The 23,856-nt window shown below is 44.6% G+C and overlaps 1 protein-coding gene across 3 annotated transcripts in view; it reads right to left on the bottom strand.

Annotated features, from left to right (window-relative positions):
* Positions 1-8,888: 8,888 nt before the first annotated feature.
* The window catches only part of ATP6V1A (ATPase H+ transporting V1 subunit A), a 35,287-nt gene continuing 20,319 nt past the window's right edge, over positions 8,889-23,856 (bottom strand). For 2 of the 3 annotated variants that reach the window (XM_006269380.4, XM_019496178.2), the window contains exons 8-15: positions 20,126-20,234; positions 19,192-19,314; positions 18,990-19,104; positions 17,287-17,350; positions 16,332-16,535; positions 13,847-13,941; positions 12,435-12,606; positions 8,889-11,115 (exon numbers count right to left, since the gene is read on the bottom strand). In XM_006269380.4, coding sequence (XP_006269442.1) covers positions 11,023-11,115; positions 12,435-12,606; positions 13,847-13,941; positions 16,332-16,535; positions 17,287-17,350; positions 18,990-19,104; positions 19,192-19,314; positions 20,126-20,234 — 975 coding nt within the window. In that variant the 3' untranslated portion in view covers positions 8,889-11,022. The remainder of the gene's footprint in view (positions 11,116-12,434; positions 12,607-13,846; positions 13,942-16,331; positions 16,536-17,286; positions 17,351-18,989; positions 19,105-19,191; positions 19,315-20,125; positions 20,235-23,856) is intronic. The other variant, XM_019496179.2, reaches the window with a different exon arrangement.

Raw genomic sequence — 23,856 nt, forward strand, 5'->3', positions numbered from 1 at the left:
GAATTATTTTTAACACTGTGGATTCCTATTGGAAATTCCTGGGTTTATCTTGTGAATTATGTTTGCACACCTAATAGATCTGAAAGGTCCTTGAGGCCAGTTGAGAATCACTGATCTAGTCCAACCCCCTCCTTGCGGTATGATCATTCCTGTCTAAACCATTGTAGGCACATAGTTGTACAATATGCTCTTAAAACTTCTAAAGATAGAGATTCCACCATTTCTCTGGGTAGCATGGTCCAGTGCATAATTGTGCTCATAGCCAGCCCGAATTTCTGTTGCTGCAATTTAAGGGTATTGCTCCTTGTAGCTGCAGAAAATAATTTATCACCAGCCTTGAGGACTTTGACGACCTATTAAATCTTGAAGCATGAAAGCCAAGCCCATAATGCAGACACGTCACCTGATGGACTCTGGAAACGCATCAAGTCAGTAGTCTTGGAGACCACTAAGGAGATTGCTGGGCTCAGTACTAAGAGAAACCTAGACTGGTTTGATGAAAGTGACACAGACATCCAAGCCCTGCTTACAAAAAGATGACCACTCACCAAGCCCTTCTAGCACAGCCAGCTAGCCAAGAGAGAGAGACAGCTTACTGCCAGGCATGTAATGCCTTTCAGTGGAAACTGTGAGACATCCAAAATGAATGGTAGACTAATCTTGTAGAAATAATGCAACTATATACTGATATAGAGACACCAGAAGCTTCTACGAAGCCCTGAAATTGCATATGTGCCCACCTTCCTGATCCAAAGCCCATGGAGGAGCTCTGACAGCCAGACCCTACACGTTGACAAAGAGTTTGTCATGGACTGATGGTCTGAGCACTTTTAAACTCTTTTTAGTGCTGAATGCACAGTACACGAGTCTGCCATCAACTGAGTAAAGCAGCTGTCTGTTAAGGAGGAACTAAATGAGTGTCCTACACTGGAAGAAATCTTCATCGCTTTTGACCAGATAAAAAGTAACAAAGCCCCTAGAATTGATGGAATTCCACCTGAAGCCCTGAAATACGATGGTCCCACCCTACACTCCAAGCTCCATGAACTCTTTATAGTCTGCTGGGAGCAGGGGAAAATTCCACAATATCTGAGTGATGCTGTAATCGTCACCATGTACAAGAATAAAGGTGACAAGTCAGACTGTTCCACCTAGTGAGGGATCACCCTTCTGTCCATCGCTGGGAAGATTCTACCTAGAATCCTCCTCAACAGGCTGGTGCCTGCCATAGCAGAAGTAGCCTTCCTGGAGAGCCAATGTGGCTTCAGAGCAAACAGAGGCATGATAGATACGATATTTGTGCTCAGACAAATACAGGAAAAGTGCTGGGAGCAGAACAAGGGGCTGTACATCACTTCCATCGACCTTTCTAAGGCGTTTGACACCATAAGCCAAAATGGCCTCTGGAAGATTTTCAACAAGCTTGAATGCCTGCCTAAGTTCCTCACCGGGATCAGGCAACTCCATGATGGTGTGGACAAGTCAAGTACAACAGCAACACTCTTGGGTTCTTTCCTGATCTCCAATGTAGTTAAGCAAGGCTGTGTACTCGCCCCTACTCTGTTCACCATTTTCTTTGCCATGATGCTGCAGCAAGCACTGGACAATCTTGGGGAAGGTGAGGTAGGTGTTTTATATCCACTTCCGGGCAGACAGAAACTTCTTCAACCTCAGATGGCTGCAGGCTTACGCAAAGACCTGGCAACAGCTCATCCATTAACTTTTGTTTGCAGAGGATTGTGCCCTGGTGGCCCACACCCAACACTTTCTGCAGCACGTGATCATTTGCTTTGCTACTGTAGCGCAACTCTTCGGACTTACCATTAGCCTGAAGAAGACTGAAGTGCTTCATCAGCCAGCTCCATGCCAAGCTTATGTGCCACCAAAGATTGTAGCAGAAAGCCCCCTTTTCCTCCTGCCTGTAGTTGCTCTCCCCTCCTTGGATATGTTTTTCCTCTTCTACCTTTTCTTCCTTCCTCTTTTTTTTACTTTAAGATAAGGAATTGTGTTTTAAAATTTGTGTGTGTGCATTTTGTATCTCCCTGTGTATTTTGGTATTTTTATCTATTTGTGTGCCATGGCATTTGTAGCTTATATTTTATACTCCTCACCTTTCAACTATAAATGTGTTTAGTAACAATGTTAACAAGGGCAGGAGTCAAACTGCCGCTTCCTTGTATCAGGCGGGCCCCTGAAAGAGTGAGTGAATCAGTGATTGAATGTGTAACACAGTAGCAGGCAGCAATTAACACCTGGGAAACTACAGATCAACCAAGGGAAGAAATCAATAGAAGACAATGTAGCAACCGGGACATCTCTAAACATCACTGATCAAGGGCTGGAAGCCCTGACCTGAGTTAATCAATGCCGGGGACCAATTTTTGGGCTGAATATCTCCAGATCGACCGCTCCCAGAGCCCTATTCAAAATTCATCAATGGACTCCCAAACCTGCACGTACATGCGGACGACCCCTGGGGCTGACAGATGCCATCCAGTAGCCACCGAGGGGAAGTCCCATGAGGGTCAATGACCCCTGGATTGGGCAAACCTGAAAACTGGGGAGTCACCAAAGGCTGCCAAGGACAGATAAAAAGCAGTGAAAAGTGACCCTCAGCGGCGCCCTCTTGATCTCCAACTTGACCAGCACCCGACCTGTCCAGCCAGGACCAGCCGGCGACCCCCTTCTGGAAGATAACACCGCGCTGGAAGAAGCCTCAACGGCAGACTCCAGCACCTGTGGGATAGGTATACCTGACTCTTGTAGCTTGCTACTGTGTGTATGTGCATGTGCGTGTGTGGACCAGCCCCAAGGTTTATGATTTAACTTCATTACAGTGTTTCAATCTGCCTAATAAACCAGAATGTTAAAGATCCCAAGTTGGACGTTTGTAGTCAACAAGATGACTATCAAAGGAACTGAGCTAAATGCTGTCAAGCATTTTACCTACCTGGGGAGTGTCATCTCATACGATGCCACGATTGACAAGGAGGTAGACAACAGACTTTCAAAAGTTAGCAGTGCCTTTGGCAGACTCTACAAGCAGGTCTGGAATAGTCACAGCCTGCGGGCACAGACCAAAGTCAAAGAGTACAGAGCTGTTATCTTTACCCTACTATATGATGCTGAGTCATGGGTCTTATACTGCTGCCATGTACACCTCCTTGAGCGCTTCCATCAGTGCTGACTCCGCACCATTCTCAAGATCCACTGGCTGGATTGTCACCAGCTTAGAGGTGCTACTAACAGTCAATACCAATATATAGGCAATTGTTCTGCAGGCAGCTGCAGTGGGCATGCCACTTGGCCTGGATGGATGACAGCTGCCTACCAGAGACTGTGCTGTACGGGGAACTGATGATGGGGAAACGTGACAGAGGGGCCCCATGCAAGCACTTCAAGGACACTGAAGAGGTCCTTTTCTGCCTGTGGTATTGATCACAAACTGTGGGAAACAGGCTGCAGATTGTGATGCCTGGCAGCTCCAAACCAAATAGGCAATGGCCTTCTTTGAATGTCAGCGCAGAGCCAACATCAAGGAGTAGGAGGAAAGATACACCCTCATCTAGCAGCTATCAGCCATACACATTTAACCATTGTAGCAGGATATACCTCTGCAATTGGACTGATTAGTCACCAGCGGGCCTGAAACCAGCATGGCCCATGGTCCCAGCATGGGACCTTCCTAACATCATAGTCTGCAAAGAACCACCAAGACGAAGTCGTTTCCTGCTCTACTTTTCTCAAGACTAAATAATCTCAATTCTTTCAACCTCTCCTTGTAAACCATGTTCCAAGGATTTTTATTTTTGTTTCCCTCTGGTGGACTCTTTCTAATTTGTCCATGTCTGTCTTGAAGCATGGCCCCTGAAACTGGATGCAGTACTCCAGGTGATGACTTACCAGCGCTGAACAGAATGATAGAATCACTTCCCTTGACTTTAAGGTGATGTTTCTATTAATACAACCCAGTTTGCTGTTGGCTTTTTTTTATGCAACAAGATCATGCTGTTGGTTCATATTCATTATGATCTACTCACTGTAACCCTCATGTCCTTTTCTTCAGTACCATGGTCTCACCAGTCATTCCCCAGTCTATATTTGGGCATGCAATTGTTTATCCCAAATGTAGGACTTCACACTTGCTCTTAGTGAATTTCATTTGAAAAATTTGGGACAATTTCTCTTGTTTCTCAAGGTCATCCTGAATCCTAATTTCACCCTCCACAGTCTGCAACTCCACCAAGGTTGGTGTCATCTACCAACTTGAGTGTACATACAGTCAGTGCCTTCCTCCAAGTCATTCATAAAAATATTTAGTAGTCATGGACTGAGGATAGAGTCCTGGGGGACCCTGCTCGGTATCTCTTCTCAGTTAATTTGGAGGGTTCCGATTTGACTCGGAGAGATTAAAAGGTCTCCTGATTCGATTCGGATTTGGAGGTTTGGCCACTGAATCAGGCTGAATCTCAGCTGAATCAAATCAGCAACCAAAGCTTCACACAGCCCTATTAAATGCATGCATCTGCACAGCTGCAGCATGCACGCGCCTATCCTGGCAGCTTGGAGAACAGTGGTAAGTCTGTTGTGGGGGGAGGGAAGGGGTATGGGGAGACAGATCAAGGCCCCCACGGTGAGGGAGGGAGTGGGGCTGGGGCAGGTGCTGCTCAGCTGGGGTGTTCACAACACTGACCGGCAGATAATGCTTAGGGATCATTAAAGCACAATTGATCCTTAAATGGAACATGAAATATGAATACAGACAACTCAAGTGTCCTAAAATCAAAGTCTAACTTTATTAGTACAAGTATTATCTTAGCAGTTTCTATATTCAGAGAGAGAAAAACAGTACAATGATCTCGCCCAATCCCAGATGTTACTTTGCTTCACAGAAAAGATGGCCACTTGGTTCCTGAAGCAAAGGGTGCATCATTGGCTGAGATGATCCAGACAGGTGTTGAAAGGCATGGGCATGGGAAGGGGGTGGCTCCCACCGTACGCCCAGGGGAGGTATAGGGGTGTGTGCCTGTTGGATCTATGTGGGGCGCGGGCAGCCTGTTGTGGGCTGGGGTCAGCTCCAGGCTCTCCCCATTGGGAGGGCTGGGCCAGGGCTGTACTTGGGTCAGGCGGTGGCAGCACAGTGTGGGGGCTGACAAATGTTGGGGTGGCTGTAGTCCCTTGTAACCCCCCACCCCAATGCTGCCACCTGCCCTTGCCCCATGCAGAGATCCAGGGGACGTGCCCCCCATGCCTCCCCCAAGCATTCAGCAGGAGCTGCCCCTGTGCCCGCTTGCAGCACCGTCCTGTGCCCTGCTCCTGCCCCAACCCAATTTCCTCCTTCACTGCAGGGGCCTCGATCTGCCTGCTCCCTCCCCCCCCCCCCCCGCCTTCCCTGCAACAGACTTCCCAGAGCCAGATACTGCTCTCCAAGGTGCTGGGTTTGCATATCAGCAATCTGATTGGTATCAGCCAATATGGCTCATTAATAGTCAGCCATTGGTATTAGTCCAAAAAATCTCTATTGGCGCACCCCTATTAACAGTACTTTCCTTTCATTTCCTTAGCTTAGTAAATGAGAATGTCATGAGAAAATGCTAAAAGCCTTGCTAAAGCCAAGGTATAATCCCATCCACAGCTCTCCCCCAGTCCACAAAGCCTGTCACCTAAGTCATAGTAACAAATCATGCCTGACCAACCTGATTTCCTCTTGATGAATCCATGTTGTCTGTTCCTGATCACCTTGTTCTCCTCCCCCCTTTGCTTGGTAATAGATTCCTTGATCACCTGCTCCATGGTTTTCCCAGGTATTGAGAGTCAAGACCAACTGATCTGCACTTCTTTCTCTTCCTTCATCTTAAAGATAGTTATTATATTTTCCCTTTTCCAGTCATCCAGGACCTCAAATGTATCATTGAGAACTAAGATGATAGAGCTAATGGCTCTGAAATTACCTCAGCCAATTCTTTCAGTACTTTGCATTGCATCTAGTCTTGCTGACTTAGAAGCTGGATGTTTTTAGGTGGTCTCCAACCACCAATTCTTCCACTACTCTAGGCTGCTAGTCTCCCAACATCTCCTTACTACCAGATGCATTTGTCATCTGGTAGCTTTCCTTACTGCTGAAGAGAAAGAAAAAGACATTAGGATATTTCAGCCTTCTCTGCATTATCCAGTATTAAAACACTCTGCATTTAGTAAAGGATCTATACTTTTCCTGGCCTTCCTTTTTAGTTCTGATGTGGAAGGCAAAAACGAACAACAAAAAAAATGTTCCTTGCTAGCTGTATTTCAGTGTACACTTTGGCTTTCAGATTTTCTTCCTCGTGCAACTCTTATACTAGGGCTGTGCAAAGCTTCAGCAGCCAATTTGATTCAGAGGAGATTTGGCCCAAAAGGAGGGAGTGGAGCTGGGACAAGCTACCCAGCTGGGGAGGGGGGCATGGGATGTGGGTACAGCAGCGCTGGGAGCAGGCTGCTATGCCCTGCTGCCGCTTGCCCAACTGGGGCAGGTTGGGGTTGGGGGTGATGCAGGCTCTGCTCACTCTGGGCAGAAGGGGGCAAGTGGCAGCAGGGCATAGCTTGCCCAGCTGGGACAGGGAGATGCCGGCGCTGCTACCGCTTGCCTAGCCAGGCCAGAGGGTGGTGGGACGCTGATGACTGCAACTCATGCTAAGCTCAGGCCGACTCACAAGAGTTAAATTACAGAATACTGATGCTGACTTTATACTGCAAGAAGATGTGAGTTCATAGCTAGGCTAGCTGAGAAGAAATAATGAAGTATTTCTTCCAGCTTATCTTGCTACATACAGGATGATTTCAGGCAGGCTCCTAGTTGTCTGGTGTGTAACCATATGAAATGTCTATCCTTGATTAATTAGTATGGTAAATATTTCTTTTGCAACTAACTCACATTTACATGCAGGCAAAGACATTCTCCATATGCGATTGATGTCTCCTCCTGATTTAGTCCAAAGACATGTATGTTTTTTCTGGCTGTTAATCAGTTTTTTGATATGTTCCAAACTGGATAACCTCTTGTTACTGAAGAAGGTAACTCATTCAAATTAGAAATTTCTGATCACCAGTAATGAGCAGGTTAATTAACAGGATTTTCCTGTCAGTTACTGCTTGGGACTCTCTCTCTTGCTTTACACAACTAAAAGAATGCTTTGAATATGCTAAGCTAAGGGTATAGAGAGGCAGTAAAACAGCAAAGAGCGCATGCACGCTTCGAGTGAGAAATCTCTCTGACACTAGTTGCTGATGCACCCAACTTACTGAAAAAGCTGAAGAGAAACAGACCGCCTCCTCATCACCTGTCTGGTGAGAAATCATCACCTTATAGCTAATTACTGGATTTTAATTTGGTTTGGGCTCACTTTGACTTGATTTTGAATACTTTTAGTAAATAAAGCCTTTCTGTCACTCATTGAATGAACTGTTGTGTCAATCCCTGGGCTAGTCTGGAATCCTAGGTTTTTATTTGCTAACAATGCAGGCATGGCAGAAGGTGCTGGGAGTGGGAGCTATGCCCTGCTGCCGCTTGCCCCCTTCCCCCTGGAGTGAGCTGCACTTGCTCCGCTTTCCACACCTCTCCCCTGCCACCCTCGCTGGGCAAACGGCAGCAAGGCATAGCCCCTGCTCCCAGCACTGTCGCACCCACATCCCCCATGCTCCTCCCCAAGTCCCACGATCGGTTGGGCAGTTTGTCCCAGCCCGTCCCAATCCCTCCCTCCCCTACATGCCTTTGCTCCCCCCTCCACCCACTACAACCGACTTACTAGCTGGAGGCGGCTGTGTCCAGTGTGGTGAGGACTGCAGCCTGTTTAGTCAATAGCCAAATCTCCGAAGCGGTGCTGAATCTTCAGATCAGATTCGTCCGAATTGAAGGGGGACGGGGATTCGAACCTCCAAGTCGAATCACTGTACCTCTGTATCAGCGGAATCCAAAGCAAATACTTGCTGCTTTGTACAGGCCTATTTTATACCTATTCATAGTAATATATGAACGTTTCCACTTTGTGCGATTCCTTTTTGAATTTCAACTCAAAGTAGTTTGCTGTATAGACAGGCTGGTCTCTTGCTCCACTTCCTATCCTTTCTTCATATCATGATGGCTTGATTTTGCATCCTTAATATTGCCTTTTTCCTTCAGACTTGCTTCCCATAGAATTCTGCCTGCCAATTCCAAGTCTGCTTTTCTGAAGTTCAGAATCTGTATTATACTGCTGTTTTTCCTCTCTTTCCTTCCTTTGTAAAGGAAGAAGGCTAAATATTTTCCTTCAGCTATCTAAACTGGCTTGGTGCCTCATCCTTTCCCCTGGCTAGCTGCATAGAAGGTAGGAGGAGCAGGACAAGTAGATTTTGTCCAGTAGTGAATTTCCTCCAAGTAGGCCCTATTTCATCTTCACTCACAAAAGGACAGGAGTAATCTTTCCTGCTGGGAGCATCTTTGTACAACTGTTAGATCAGATTTTTAACAAATTGTGCTAGTCTCTTCTGGGAATTCTATTTTTTACTTTCCACTATTTAAGTGTTAGACTTCTTACACTGTCCCACTTATCATATGTGGAATTTTAAGAACGCTTATTTTAACATGAAACGTTGTCCATCATATTAACAGTGTGTTCCTCAAAACCATGCTTTTCTTATCCTATTACACTTGCTGGTTCAGCTAGAGTAGTCTGTTATTTTTCTCTCCAGTAATTATTCTTATTTTGATGCTGTACAAGAAGATGCTTTTCCTTTCTGAAGGGAAATCTACAAGCCTAATAAGGATTATAGGAGCTGTAGTAGTCAGTAAAAGTTTAGTTTATTCAAGGCAAATGGTCCATTTTCTTACAGGCTCCTTGCTTTTGCATCAGAAAAACTGGACAAAGACCCTCAAATAGTTTAAATCCATTTTTTATTTTCATTGGACTTGACCAATTTTTACACAACTTCCAGCAACATACATAATGAAGTAAACAGAGAAAAATAGATGTTGGTTTGAATTTTGCTCATCGCTTTTCCTCCTCATGTGGACGGAAGGAAAACTGCAGCAACATCAGAATTTCAACACTGAAAACGGACACACAAAACAAAAATATAAGAAAAAGTGTTTAACTGGTCACACTCAAAGGCCAGGCATAACACAATAAATATTAGAACTGCATCATCTTACACATTTGTTGTAAGGTTTATAACATCCTCTATTAAAGAAATAAGAACATCTGGATAGCATGAAGTGCTACAGAAGTAGTGGTGATGAGTATGAACAATGAAAATTCAAAGGAAGGCTTGTACAGTGACTATTCATTCATACATGATCAATCCTAAAACATGGAGCATACACTGAAAGTTAAGTGAACTGAACTTAATCATTCACTACCAGAGCATCAGCTGGAATAGTTATGTTGGTTTTGAGAAATCAAAAGAATCTTCAAATGCTAACTGAAGAATCAGCCAGGTTCTCCATTTCAGACAGTGGGATAGCATCCAACTGGAAGTATTATTGTTTGGTCCACAATGCACATACAGCCTTTTGCATCTTTGCTTTTAAAGCTGGCAGCTTCCTAGAGAGAATATTTTACTTCAAAATTAATACTTGTTATTCACAATGCCTTGCACCAGTACCATCAACGGTGATTACTCAGAAGACATTAGCTGGAATAAATCTAATACTACAGTGCTGGGTAGCATTAGTTTTTTTTTGAAATTTCAACTGCAGTATCAGTGATAGTTAATTAAGCTAAAAAAAAGAAGTTGCCAGATCCTTGAGGATCTTCCATTCTGCAGCAATGGTGCAACTGCTGGCTCCAAAATTTAATGAGAAAAGGCTTCTAATTCCTCAACACACACTAACTCTGTCATTGAATAGAAGCAGTAGTTGTTTTGAGAGCAAACCATGGTCAGAGTGAAATGCAAAGAACAAGGTCACCAACTTCTCACTAGATACATTCTCTAAAAATTATCAACCTTCCAAAAAGAAAGTATAGCATTGAACATTCCTTTTACAAAGAGGCTGGACAGATGAGCCAAATCACACCAGCATCCTAGGGGGAAAAAGTTTGAAAGCATGTGGCTTTCTTGTCATAAGGATGACCTGAATGCTGCACTGAAGACAAATATTATGGCATGCAGCAGAACACCACTTGCAGGAGGACTGATTCTTGGTCCATACAGAAAAAGGATCATCATGGCTCATGATGTCCTATAATACAAAGCAGCTATAACAAGCTTCACATACTAAAGCAGTTGAATGGTAAGAGAAGGTAAAGTTCCTGCTGCTGATAGTTGAGCATCTATGGCTTCAAATTTTAACTGTCAGAGTACAACACTCCTATTTATGCAACAAGTAGGAAAATAAGTGTTCTCACATGCTGGCAGACAGACTGGCTGCTTTCACATGTTCCTTTTAGCTAATCCTTGCAGAGTTCTACAAACCTGCTGCACTTCAGTACACCTGCTGTAATACAGCTCAGTAAAAGGTTGCAGAAGGGACATTACACTAAAGAATTCACAATTTTTAATATCATTAACTCATCACTGGAATATTATAAATCAATTCCATTTCAAAAAGTGGGAAACTTCCCATTCGTTGCTTTGAAGTCACCTAGCAAAATGCTAGGCCCAAATGCCCTTCAAGCTACTAGCTCAGAATATAGCATGTCCCAAGACAAAGATCTGCACCTCTTCTACCAGTACAACTCAGCCGGCTTACTTCCCCAAGGAATACTGACCACAGAGAATGCACACATTAACTGGGAGAAGGAGAAATGAGAATTTCCTACCCTGCAAGCTTAGAAGTGTTTCTCTCACTCTCTACCAGGCCATTCACACCAACTCCACTCACTAATTCAGACACTCAGAGCAAGGCCAAACACAAACTAAGAGGAATGTTTTATAAAGACCCACTGAGTATGAACAGGAAAACATAGGGCTATCAGGTACTTTTGGACTGATTTTACAGAGTAGGGAAGCAAAGGAACTGAGATGAGGAATCTAAAGAGAACAAACTGGAGTGGGTTGCAGAAGTGGAACTCAGTCCTCCAGACTGCGGAATGCATTCTGCATGTCCTCGAAGAGTTGAGCATAGTCTGCCTTGATTTTTGCTTCACCATCTTTGACTGGGTCCTGAAATTTAATACACACAAAGTACAGAAATCAGTCCTTCACACAGGCTGGCAGTCCACACCACTGATTTAACTCCTTCCTGACCTGAGAACCTGCATCTACTTCACTGCCCAGCAGGCATTTATAGCTTTAATTTCAAGACTGAATCCTGGTGGTTGCCTCTAAAGGCAACCAAGCTCCTGTCTCACCCTTATTCCCACCCAATTAGTAGAAGAGCATTTTGACAATGGTAGATTTTCCCAGGCAGGATGCAGAAGACTGAACAGATTGTTTTTCCACCTGAATTCATTTCTATCAGTTTAAGATAGGGGATCTCAACCTAGAGCCCAATCAGCACACTGGTGTGGCCCAATGTTTTAAAAAACAAAACATTTTTAAATGGATACAGAGGAAGTAAGTTGTGTGGGTGCAGCCCACACAACACATTGAGAACTGCAAGAATGGGCCACTATAGCAAACAGGTTGAGAACCACTGGTTTAAAAGGACAGCAGTAAGACTCAGAAAAAGTAGTCAGTCATGCTAGGGACAGCAGGATTGCCATGACTGAATAACCACCTCCCTTCCCTCTAACCAGAAGCTAAAGTATAATAAGCAGCTTGCCAACAGACGAATTCTGCATGAAAAAATAATTAAAAAATTAAATAAGGAAGTACAGGAGTCAACTTCAGCACCTTCAAAGCTCTATTTCTAAACAAAGCTGGTCCCTTGTAACATAGCACGTGCTCACCTTCAAGAACAAGTTCTGCCCACTTGGAGGATCCACCTGAACTGCTGGATCCTCATCCAACTCAACCCTGCATACTCACTGCAATGGCTTAGCTATAGGACACAGAGATGCCTAGATGGCTGACTTGTTACATGCCAACTACTTCCCCACACTCTTTAAGGCACATGTCAGATTGTGGAATATGGAGCATGTAACATATCTGTGCCAGTCTTGAAATCCCCCTACCTCCCTCAATTTTCATGGCTGTTTTCCTTTCATGTGTTGTATGGAGCTTGCCAGTCATTTGTTAGATGATTACTTGATTTTCTTTATTTTATTTTTTTTACTTTTTTCAAAACAGATTCTTCCTCTTAATTCTTGGATACCTTTAGATGGCTAACACTAGAATGACTAAGAATGACCATTCTCTGTCTCTCTCACTCTTCCCTGTCCCCCCCCCAAAAAAAAAAAAAAGCAAAGCATCCATCTGGGAAATCATTTCTTCTCTAACGAGGTCTGCAAACATCCCATGACAATGGTTTTTTAGAGGCCCTGCGGTTGTCATAGGGACCCTGAGGAAGTGCCTTCCTGCCCATCTTCCTACAAGTATACCTTGAATTTCATGGAGGTGAGTCTGTAGAGGATCTCATTCATATTCTCCCGGATGATGGACCACGTAATCTTATTGTCACTCTGGGCTGTGGTCTCTACAGCACGGCGTGCCATGTCGTAGAATGCTATCATGTTGGAAAGCATCCCCACTGTTTTATAGAAAGGGCAGAACCTAATGGAGCAAGGTAGAGCCTATGATGAATAGCTAGTTACTTTCAAAGGAACAGTTGTGTCTGCTTTCAGGTCTAACACGACACTCTCACAATCAAGTTTCTCTTCCTGGGTGGGATCCAAGACTACTGGTTTACTTCTCCTGTGATAGATACACTACAATGTGGCATAAAACAGTCTGTATTGGGCCCTGAGCCTTTAGAAGGAATGATAAGACACTTCATGGTACAACCCAGAGTCAATGATTCCCTTAGAAATGGAGATCAACTACTGCACTGAGAACTGGAGTCTCAGTATGAGCTTGTATTAACATACAGTTGCCTTCCACACTGCAGACTCGCATCATCCCCATGCATTGACAAAAAGGGTAACAGCAGAACATGAGGTCATTTCATCTGTTACTGTAGCTCACATCAATGCTTTTCCCCTCTCTTGTCCCATTTGATCAGGGCATCCATTCTCAACAGCTGCTTGGGGGGGGGGATTTTGCATCCCATGGAGTTATTCCATGACACCAGTCCTCCCCATTTGTACAAGACCAGTCAAAGCCAACATGCCAAGTCATTTATAAATGCACTGCTGCTCTGGGCTATAGCTAGCATAGAATCCCTGCCCCAAGAGCTCAGAGCAAAGGCAAAGGCTGCTATGGCAGAACACTGCAGCTTGGTGCCAAAGGGCATGAAACATTTCACAGTAGGGGTGGGGGGAAATAATTTTTGGAAGGGGAGGGAAGAAGCAGAAGAAACAATACAGGACTGTTCAAAAGCTGGAAAGAGATGGTAACAGATACAAAAGAGATGTGGAAAGGAGCATCTGTGCCAGTTGTAGATGGGCTGCCATTGCTCAATGATGAGAACTGGACTAAACCAAACTCTTTCAGTCCCCAGAGTATTATTGGGATGTGTAGCAATCAATGCCAGCTAACAGTCCTCTTCTGTCTTTCCCCAAGAGATACTGCACACACACTGAACTGAGGTTTAATTCATTGATCAGGCTGCTGGGTCTGGAAGCCTTGGATATACTGTTCAAGAAATAGCCAAGCCACCTTGCACAGCATCAGGAGCTGGCACACAGAGCCTCTCCCAGTATTGGCCTTCAGCCAGTTTCCTAGAAAAGAGCAGTTTGTGGGCTTTGCATGTAAAAATCACTCTGACTAGTATAGAAACAAATCCTGGCAGCCCATCAAGGTGAAGGCTACTTTCAAACATAAATGGACAGAAATGATGAAACGTAAGAATCACCTGTCATATGGGGTGTAGCCATTCTGCTGCAGGAAGTCATCCTTGATTAGCTTGGCAACCTCCAGGGTAATCTTATCCGTTTCTGCCAGGGATGCCTAGAAGGCAAAACAAAGTCAGTCAGGTGCCAAGTCCCATATGTAGGAGCACTCTGCACTGGACCCCTCACACTGTGAGGGATCATTATACCAGTGCTTTTATCCATATGTATGTGGCAGCATTGCTTCCTATAAAATTTTACCTTTCAAATATTTCCTTCTGCTACAAAACCAATTATTCTACCAGCAAAAAGACTACGAGCAATAGTCAGTAAAATTAAGTATGTACACATTCCTTCTGATACTAACCAATGAGTAAATGAGTTTCTTTTAAAAAGGTGTTGACAGCCTGTATACTGAACACATACTGAACACACGCTAGAATGGTAGATGTGCGAATAGAAAACTTCTCAAGCAAAATTTGCAGATGACATGAAATTGAGAACGACTGCAAACACGGGAGGACAGTAGCACAACTCAGAAATATCCCGAGATTATGAAGCTGGGCAAGAGCCAACAGGATGAAGTTCAGTGCTGGCAGAAGAATAAATCAAAAGCACAAATATAAAATGGGTGACAACTAGCTGGATGGCAGCACAACAGAAAAGAATCTAGGACAGCATCAGCCCTGAGGATGGTCGTGATATTCCTGGTGGCTGCCTTAATCCTGCCCTACTTTCTCACTCTAGCCCAAGGATGGGGAAAATACAGCCTGCCAGGCCATTCTATCCAGTCTGAGGGCCCCCTCTAAAAAACAGTTACTACCACCCCAAGGCCACCCCTCTGAAAGCCAGCAGGTGGGTTTTTCAGAGGTCACATGCCATTGGGCTGGGCAGGCTTCACCTCCATGGGGCTCCTGGCACTTCAGCTGGGATCCCCATGTGGAGGCACTGAGCACAATAGTGCACAACTGGACAGCTGGTGAGTGGGGAGGGGAGCTCCTGCCTGCAGTGTAGAGAGCCCTAGATGGAGGCACAAAACCAGTGGCAGCATATGCGCTCCTGGCTGCAGTGCTGGGAGCCCCACATGCTAGCGTGGAGCCAGCCCTCCCAGCCCGATCCCACGTATGTGTGCAGGTGAGTGGGTGGTAGGGGCTCCCCCCCCCACAAGTCAACTCCCCTGCTTTTCCCCTGTACTGAGCAACAGCTTTTGTCCTGCGCCACCACTGCTGAGCCTGGGTTGGCAAGCCTAGAGCAGGCACAGGGCACATAGGGTCAGGGCTGCATGTGTGGATTCCCCGCCAGTACCATGGGGCTGGGGTTGGCAGCAGCAGCCAGAAGGAGCTGCCACCGCCCCAACTGCCTAGAAAGGTAGTCCAGCCATGGAGCTGCCCCAGTCCTGCCACATGCCCAGAGGGCGGTAGGATGCACCACAGGCAGGCGGCGCAAGCCGGCCTGGGTTTGAGCTGTGCTTGGGTTCTGGCTGATCTGCTCCAGCGGGGGTGAATCCAGAGTGGGCGCGGGGTGTGCTGGGGCTGCACACTTCTGGCGGTGGCAGACAGGTGCTGCAGGGCAGAGGCTGAATGGTGTAGGGGGCTCCCATGCACATCCCACCATACCCACAAACCCTTCCCCACAAACACCACACACCCCCAGGGGGGTGGGGGAGCTGCGCTCACTGCTATGCATACACAGTTTGCCACACACCCCCAGCCACCCTCCCCCTCCACACACACACCCCACAAACCCCATATCCACAAACCCTATACCCACCCACATCCATACAGCGCCCACAACCCCCTCCATACTCCCCTACAATAGACAGGAGTAAGACCTCATTTTGAGCTATTATGCAATCACCTCTATATACACCACACAAACTCAAAACTAGACAGTACTCCAGAGGTAGCTTCACCAGTGCTGAAGAGAGGGGAAGAATCACTTCCCTCAATCTGCTGACAATGCTTCTACTAATGCAGCCCAGTATGCTTTCTTCACTAGCTTTCTTCACAACAAGGGCGCACTGTTGGCTTAGGTCTTTTTCTGCAGAGCTGCTGCTTAGCCAATCGGTCCCCAGCCTGTACTGGTGCATGGGACGGTTCCATCCTAAGGGCAGGACTTTGCACTTGTCCTTACTGAACCTCATGAGATTTGTTTTGGTCCAATCCTCCAATTTGTTAAGTTCTCTGAATCTTAGCCCTACCCTCAGCTTGGTGTCATTCACAAATTTGCTGAAGGTACACTCTTGTCTATCTATCTAATTCTGAAATTGCATTCTGGTTCCCATGACAAAGCAAGAGAACAGCCTGAAATCAAGACCAAGGCTAGAATCAAGACAAGTCTAACATTTCCATCACTTCTATTCCTTTCTCCACATGGCCTGGTACACCAGTAGTTACCCACTCTGGCAGAGGGCATGCTAACCAGTCTGTCTGGAATAATATAATAATAATCCCTCCAAGCATCTCCGAGGATTCTTGCGCATCCCCTCTTGGCATGCTGGTCACTCACCTTCCCCACAAGCTGCACAATCTCAGCCAGGTCCTCCTCTTCCTGCAGGATCTCCTTGGCCTTGGTCCGCAGGGGAACAAACTCTGTGAAATGCTTGTCATAATACTCATCCAAAGCACGTGTATACTTGCTGTAACTGATCAGCCAATTGACAGAGGGGAAGTGCTTGCGTTGAGCCAGCTTCTTATCCAAGCCCCAGAAAACCTACCAAAGCCAGACTGGTTAGTGCATCTTCCTCTCAGAAGTACTTAAATGCATTGCATTTTCCATGTTTCTGCATTAGCAAATACAGCCAAGGCCACCTCATTCCTCCAGACAGACTTTGAAGACTAACCTTCCCCCTTCCCCTAACTACCCCAACTGCACTATAGCAGGGGTCCTCAGACAGAGCCCCTCCTCTTACAAGTCAACTCTAGTAATGTACCCAATTCCATGTTCATTTTGTGACCTTTGCCCAGCACTAGTCTTGATTGAGGTTGCCCCAGGTCAGCCCCAATATTTGCAAAACTACATGGATCTAACTCCATGCCAGAATCCAAAGCAACTCTTTTCCCAAGATATGCAGCCTTGTCCTCTTTAAACTAGAGAAGTTTCTACAGCAAATCCCCAAATATTAAGTGCTCCTCCAGGAGGACTGCAGCCTTTTCTCGTGCCATCCTATCCTAGCAGAAGGCTACCACCCCCACTCTCGCTATCCAAGGACCAGAATGTCCCCGAGTCCATGAATAATCCTGAGCAATCAGCAACCAACATCAACCCTACCTCTCCACATGCAATAAGTTCTTGGGCCTGTGTTCAGAACATTTCACAAGGGCAGGCTTTGATGCTGCAGGACAATTCCACACACCACAGTTGTCACAGGGTGAAAGTGGTTCTGGTACACTACATTCATTTCAAACCCTATTTAAGAAGCCATAATAAAACTGTAAGCAGACTGCCACAAATTGGAACATACCTGAACAATGCCCAAAGTAGCAGATGTGACAGGATCAGAGAAGTCCCCACCAGGAGGAGATACACTGACCAGCGAGAGAAAAGAAGCAGTGGTCAGCAGTGCTTATGATAGCTAGGACGAAATTTCAAACACATAGCCACACAGCTCTATGTGGGGAAGAAGCCAGGATAGTTATCACTCCCTCTCCCCCCACCCTTTCTCCTTTCAACAAAACGCCCAGGTCAGGAGATGTGTGAAGAGCAGAAAGTAGAACATTGACTCTCGTTTTACACTTAGTGGTTTAAGCAAAATATGACTGTTCAAGCAGGCTTTGGTACAGGACAGGATCCAGGAGTCAAGGGTGCAGAAAAGGCAGCAAAATACCTGCATTTTGAATGCCAGCTCCAAGCAATGTGCTTAAGAGGCCAAAAAACCAAAAAGATCAGAAGAGGAATATGACACTTCCAAAACAAAGTTCAAATTAGTGATCAACTAACAACTTCTCACCACAGGGAGAACTAATCCCACTGCATATCCAGTTATTTGGCTGGTAGGATCTGCCTAACATTCCATTCCAGCCTCAATAGCTCCAGGCTGTGATGCAGGGTTCACTGAGCTGAGGATAAGGAGGTTGGAGAGCGAAAGACTGAGGGCTTCTTAAGGCTACAGTACAAGACTGTCTGGGAAAGGTAGGGACAGAAGAAAGACTATTCCTGAAATAGGAAATGTCCCCCCCCCCCCCCCCCCCCCACACTGCAACCTGTAGTACCAGGTTGTTATGCAGATGATTTTCTGTGATAAAGGTGCACTCCTTTCTGCAAGGATTCTCAGGGCTCTGGAAGCCAATTCAGCCACACAAATTAGAAAGCAACTGCACTTTGTAACACTTGAGAAGACTGTTTTTCAGGGTATTCAGAATTCACTTGGCTTTCCTGGAAGCTTGATGTAGTTGAGAGAAAGCACCCCCTTCTAGTGGTACATATGTGGTTTGTGGTGACATCTGAGTGAAGATGGATGCAATCTCTCTCTAGAACTCCCAGTCAACCTGACCGTGTACCAAGCTATACCATTACCTCAGGCTGACAGCCATTCCTGCTCACTAGCAGGTCATCTACAACTGTTCTAAAGATTTTTCTTTGCCCACCTTCTGCCCCCTCTGTTGCACTGAAGTTGTTGATCTTTTGCCTGTCTTTTTCACTAGGCCACTCCCTCCTTCAATGGGATGCAGGGGAGTCAGTTAAAGGATTCAAGACCTGTCACAGATGTCAGTGCTCTATAGCCCTCCAACCCTCCCTGCTTGCATAAGCTCATCTTGCATCATACCGTGCGCCCATACCCTACTTCTCCTACCCCCCCCCAAAAAACTCTTTCCATTTAAGTCCCCATTCTGATTGCTTCAGGCCTTCTTCTATTTAGGCTGTCTTGATGCAAAGAAGGGCCTTCCTGTCCCACCCATGAGACCCTTCCCTGCCTACACTGTAAGCCCTACTTGAAGTCCCCAAAGCATATCATGGTAGTTATAGAAGCCTTTTATATGCATATCAAGAAAGTCTCCTTTCTTGACTCTGTTCCCTTAGCCCTGCAGATTCTCCTCGTCTGTTCAACTGGCTGCTCCTCAAGGCAAAGCAACTTTCCAGACAGACAAGGAGAGGCACCTGGCATGGCTCTACAAAGCAAACAGCTTGAACTGCAAACTGGATAAAATCAGAAAGCTAAACACTTACGCCCCAACAATGCTGACACTGCCTTCCCTCTCGGGGTTCCCCAGACATTTCACCCTGCCAGCTCGCTCATAGAAAGAGGCCAGGCGGGCACCAAGGTAGGCTGGATAACCGCTGTCTGCAAACAACACAAAGCCAAGTCAGACAATGAACGCAGGTTTAAGGAACTATTCCTGAGGCTGGAGTCGGAAGCTAAACTACTCACCAGCTGGCATCTCAGCCAAACGCCCTGAAATTTCTCTGAGGGCCTCAGCCCATCGGGAAGTGGAATCAGCCATCATACTGACATGGTAGCCCATGTCCCGGAAATACTCAGACAGAGTGATTCCTAGAACAGAGACAAGGGCAAACAGCATTGACAATTCAGGCAAGACTCAGATTCACAGGCCCTCCCTAACCCCTCCCCACCACCCTCCAGGAAACCTTGCCAATAATTGCAGCATTAATTAAGATTCTGATAGTGAAGAATGCAGAAAACTTTTCTCTTTGGTCTCCCAAGAGCTTCATTGTGGCTTTGGTCTCCTCTCCCTCTCTCCATAGTGTTCTTAGAGTGCAATCTGTTCCCAGGGCCCATTCTTCAATGGGATGAGCACAGTGTTGTTCAGTCATTTGTCCTTTATCTGTATGTCTGCCTCTGCAATTGTGCAACAGACTGTATGCAGAGAAGGGTATTCAATTTTAAAGAAATGTATCCTGACACACTGCACTGGGGGGGGGGGGGCAGCATTCAGTAAATAAATTTGTGGTTCAGAACTCCAAGAGAAAACAAAGTGAACCATCTACCATCTACTTTGGTAGATCTACACAGTTACGGTAAAGGTACCATGGTCTGTGAAAAATGCCAAAGATCATAGGAGAATTGACTCTCCAGAATGAGCCAACTTTTATAGAAACAAATAACATAAAAATCACGATATATGACCTGGTGCACTCTCACAGACCAAAAAGTATCAAATGCAAATCCTGGGCTGTGGATTAACAGAAGACCAAAAAGTGTCATGCTACATTGACTGGGGTAAGAACAGTTTAGAAAAATTGCATTCTGATGTTCAGCAAGCTTTGAGAGTAAGCCTGGAACCAGAAATGAGTGTAAGTAGTCATCAGTCCCATGCAGCCTTCATTTCCCCTGTAACTCTTACCAGTGTAAATAGAGGCCTCTCTAGCAGCAACAGGCATGTTGGAGGTATTAGCTACCAGAGCAGTTCTCTTCATAATGCTTTCTACTTTGCCATCAACTTCCATTGTAAGCTAAGAGACAAGAGAAACAGCACGAGTGTTTTACACTGCAATGTTTACCCTATAACACAATGTCTCTCAAATGCCCTGACTGAGGCTTTTCAGATGAGCATTTCTCCTGGCTAGTCTAAGAGCTGGACCAGGGCTTCAGGGCTCTTGGGTTTTGTAGTCCAGTGATTACAACCCTGTGTGACCCAGTAAATCCCTAAGGTTGTGTGCCTGAGTTCCGCAACCCATGATAAGATTACAGACTTCTCTGTCACTGTGACAGAGAAATAATCGTTTGTAAAGCAATTTGAAAAACAGCTTCAAGTAGTTTTCTAAAGAATTCTCCCTTCAAAATGCCATATTATACATTTTTTTATATATATATAGATATATAGATAAGCCCAGACAGGGAAGCTGAGGAAGAGACATGGGTGCTATATACAATTACAAGCTGTGTAACATACAAAATTTAAATAACTCTTTCCTTATAGAAAGAGAGGGAAATTCCTTGGCCTGTGGTCATGTCTACATGAGACACTTTACTGCTCAGTAAACTAATATACTGTGCAGTAAAGTCACAATCTACACATGCAGGCACTTAGTGCACAGCAAATCAGTAAAGCTAAATAGCATTGATTACATGTGTAGACATGCCCAGTGTTATCTAATCATAGGTCTGCTTGCCTGGTATCGTCTTCAAAATATAAAATGTAATGTATTAAGTATTTTGTGCGACTGCCACGGCTGTGATACCTTCTTGCAGCCTACACTGTGCATTTTCTCCCCCCCAATGCCTCCATCTTAGGGAGAACTGAATATAGTAAATGTAGTGCAGAACCTATGTTTAAGAGGTGAGAAAGTGGTTTGGACAACTGCAGACCTTATGGAAGGGTTTACAAGAAATTTTGAAGGAAAGTATAATTTTAAGACAGATAAGAAAAATGAGCTTAAAATACAACCAAAGGTTTACCAAAGGCAAAACATGTCAAACTAACTTGATATAATCTTTGATTTTTTTCTAAAAAAAAGGAAGTCTGGTAGATAATCTAATTTGAATTGTGTAACAACTTGATATAGCACTGTGTGGGAAATTCTTAGTTAAGATGGGAGTAGAATTGCAAGGTGGGCAAGGAACAGATTGAAGGAGAGATAGGCAGGCTATGTAAAGTAGAGAGGGAGGTTACTTGTGGAGTTCAAGGATCAATTTTTGGACTAAACTTTATTAATAAAATCTTGGTACAAAAGTAGGAGGGTACTGCTGAAATATGATACACACTTGGGAAGCATTTACAGGGGCTTAAAATATCAGAAGAAGAATGTAGTAGGGGACTGGATTAATAGAAACAAGATTAATTAATTCCTCCCAAAGTGCACTTTTTACTATTAACAAATATTTCTGCTATAGGCTGGAAGCTCATCAGCTGGAAGTGGCAAATAGAGAAAGGTCTGGAGCTGTTAGCTCAGTTTTATTGTGATCAGCTATCAGTGGTGTGACAGAGAGGGCAAACCTGATCCTATAGTGAAATAAAGACAGTCTCAGTAGAGAATAGTAATATTGTTGTAAAAAGCCCTTGGTCTTATCTAGAATACTATTTGCAGTTTGGTTACCCTTGCTCAGTTATGAACTTAAGAGTGAAATGGGCAGAAAAGGTTATTTGGCAGAAAGGGTTATTTTGGGAATGGAACGAATATAGCACAAGAAGGGTTTTGGATCAAGAAGGGCATGGTTTGTTTAGCCAGGCAAAATGTAGACTTCAGGTGAAGAGGGAAATGCATCATAACAAATAGCAGAGTGGAAGATCACCACTTAAGCCAAATGAGGATCTTGCCACAAGAATAAATGTGAAATTATCAATGAATTTAAGTGGATATCAAGAAGTCTGTAACTTTGGAACAGCCTTCCAAGAGCTGTAGTGAGGGCAATAAAGCCAACTCATTTTAACAACATGTATGATCAATTTAGAGAAAGGATTATAGGATGTCATCACCTGCTACATAGCAAGATGCTGGATTTGATGAGCCAGAAGGTCTTTCCCTAGAATATATCCCTCTTTGCAGTGCAGTTGCCAGGATGAGTTAGTTTTTCTTTTTTCTAGAAACTGTACAACATCACAACACCCCCCCCCCCCCCAAATCTCATCACAAACATGCTAAACCTATACTTACAGTCTCATAAAAATGAATTAATGGCTCTGTCACACTCACACACATCGAGTTACCTCCCATTCAAACATGGGCAATTATTTCAGTTTTTCATCTGTCCAGCCTAACTACTAGCTCTTGCTTCTTAAGAGTTCTGGGCTTTCAGTTTCTGTTTCTCAGCAGACTGAAGTCACATGTGCAAAGACACAAGCTGGATAGGATTGTTGTTCTGTGCTTATGTGGTGGTGGAGCTGGGCCAACCAAGGCTGAGGAGTTAGTTAAGACACTGGTCTTAAAGACAGAGAGACAATATAGTTAAGGACAGAGGCAGAGTAGAAAGGAACAGTGGAGTGGACTGGAAAGAAAAATGGATAACATTGTTCAGTTTCCTATATTCTCCCACACTTTTGCCAGAAAAACTATCACGGTTTCTGGGTAAAAGAAAGAAGACCCTATCTGGGAATATATTATAAGAAACTTCTTCCCTGGGTAAAATGTGTCAAGTGTAATCAGTGGAAGAAGGAGATGCAGGGCCTGGTTGCAAGAATGAAACACCATAATGAAAACTGCTTATTGGGAGAAAATGATATGGCTGAAAATGTGGATATGTCTGAAAAACAATGTGGATCAACTGGTTAGTAAATTAAATAATTCACTTTACAGTGCATCATTCTTCAAGACTCTTTCTGTGCCTTTTAGTATAAGTGTGATTTAACAAGCAAATTCCCAAGCCGTTTGCTATGTTGGATGTTGCTAGAGATAAAAGTCTAGCTTAGCTAATCCTTATGGCTTGTTTAATTAGTTAACTAGGTTTAGACTCTATCACCCAATTTTACAGTACAGAAAGGTGCAGTAAGGGAAATCTAGAGTTGCCAGATGCCACCGGGTGTCATTTTCTTATTTTATATTACATAATACATGCCCCTTATTTTGGAACATCATGATGTGGCCCCAGACCATAATGGTGATGCCATAAGTCTATCCCCTATTTTACTTCAGCATAACTCAGCTTTCTCAAGGGAACCCCCCCATCCTATACTGGTTCTCTCAAAAAACCAGAAGTTCTAGTAAGTTCAATGGGGCTTACGCCAAAATTAAGTGCACTCTAAGTACAGTCAGTCTTAGCTTTTTTTTTGGAATCTGATCTACATCCTTGCTGAAAAAATATAAATGATTAATTGAGTAATAGAGTGAGAAGGACTGAGAAGAATGACTATTCAAAAATCATTTTTGTCTCAGGATCCCGTTTAAGCGTAAGAGACTTTGACTGTCTATCTGCAACAACTTCAGAGTCATCCGTTGGTACTGTTAGCAGCAGTGCTGCAACTAAACATATTTCAGACAACAAAGTATCAGTAGCAAGCAAAAGATTTCAATCATCCACTCGGGACGGGTTTGTAGTAAGGACCAGCAAATACCAAACAAGACACCACAGATGAAAAGATTGCTCGGTTCATTTATGCCACAAATTCTCCTTTTCGCATTGTTACAATAAACACTTAAT

The sequence above is a fragment of the Alligator mississippiensis genome, chromosome 1 (assembly GCF_030867095.1).
Source record: "Alligator mississippiensis isolate rAllMis1 chromosome 1, rAllMis1, whole genome shotgun sequence".
Taxonomy (NCBI): Eukaryota; Metazoa; Chordata; order Crocodylia; family Alligatoridae; genus Alligator; species Alligator mississippiensis.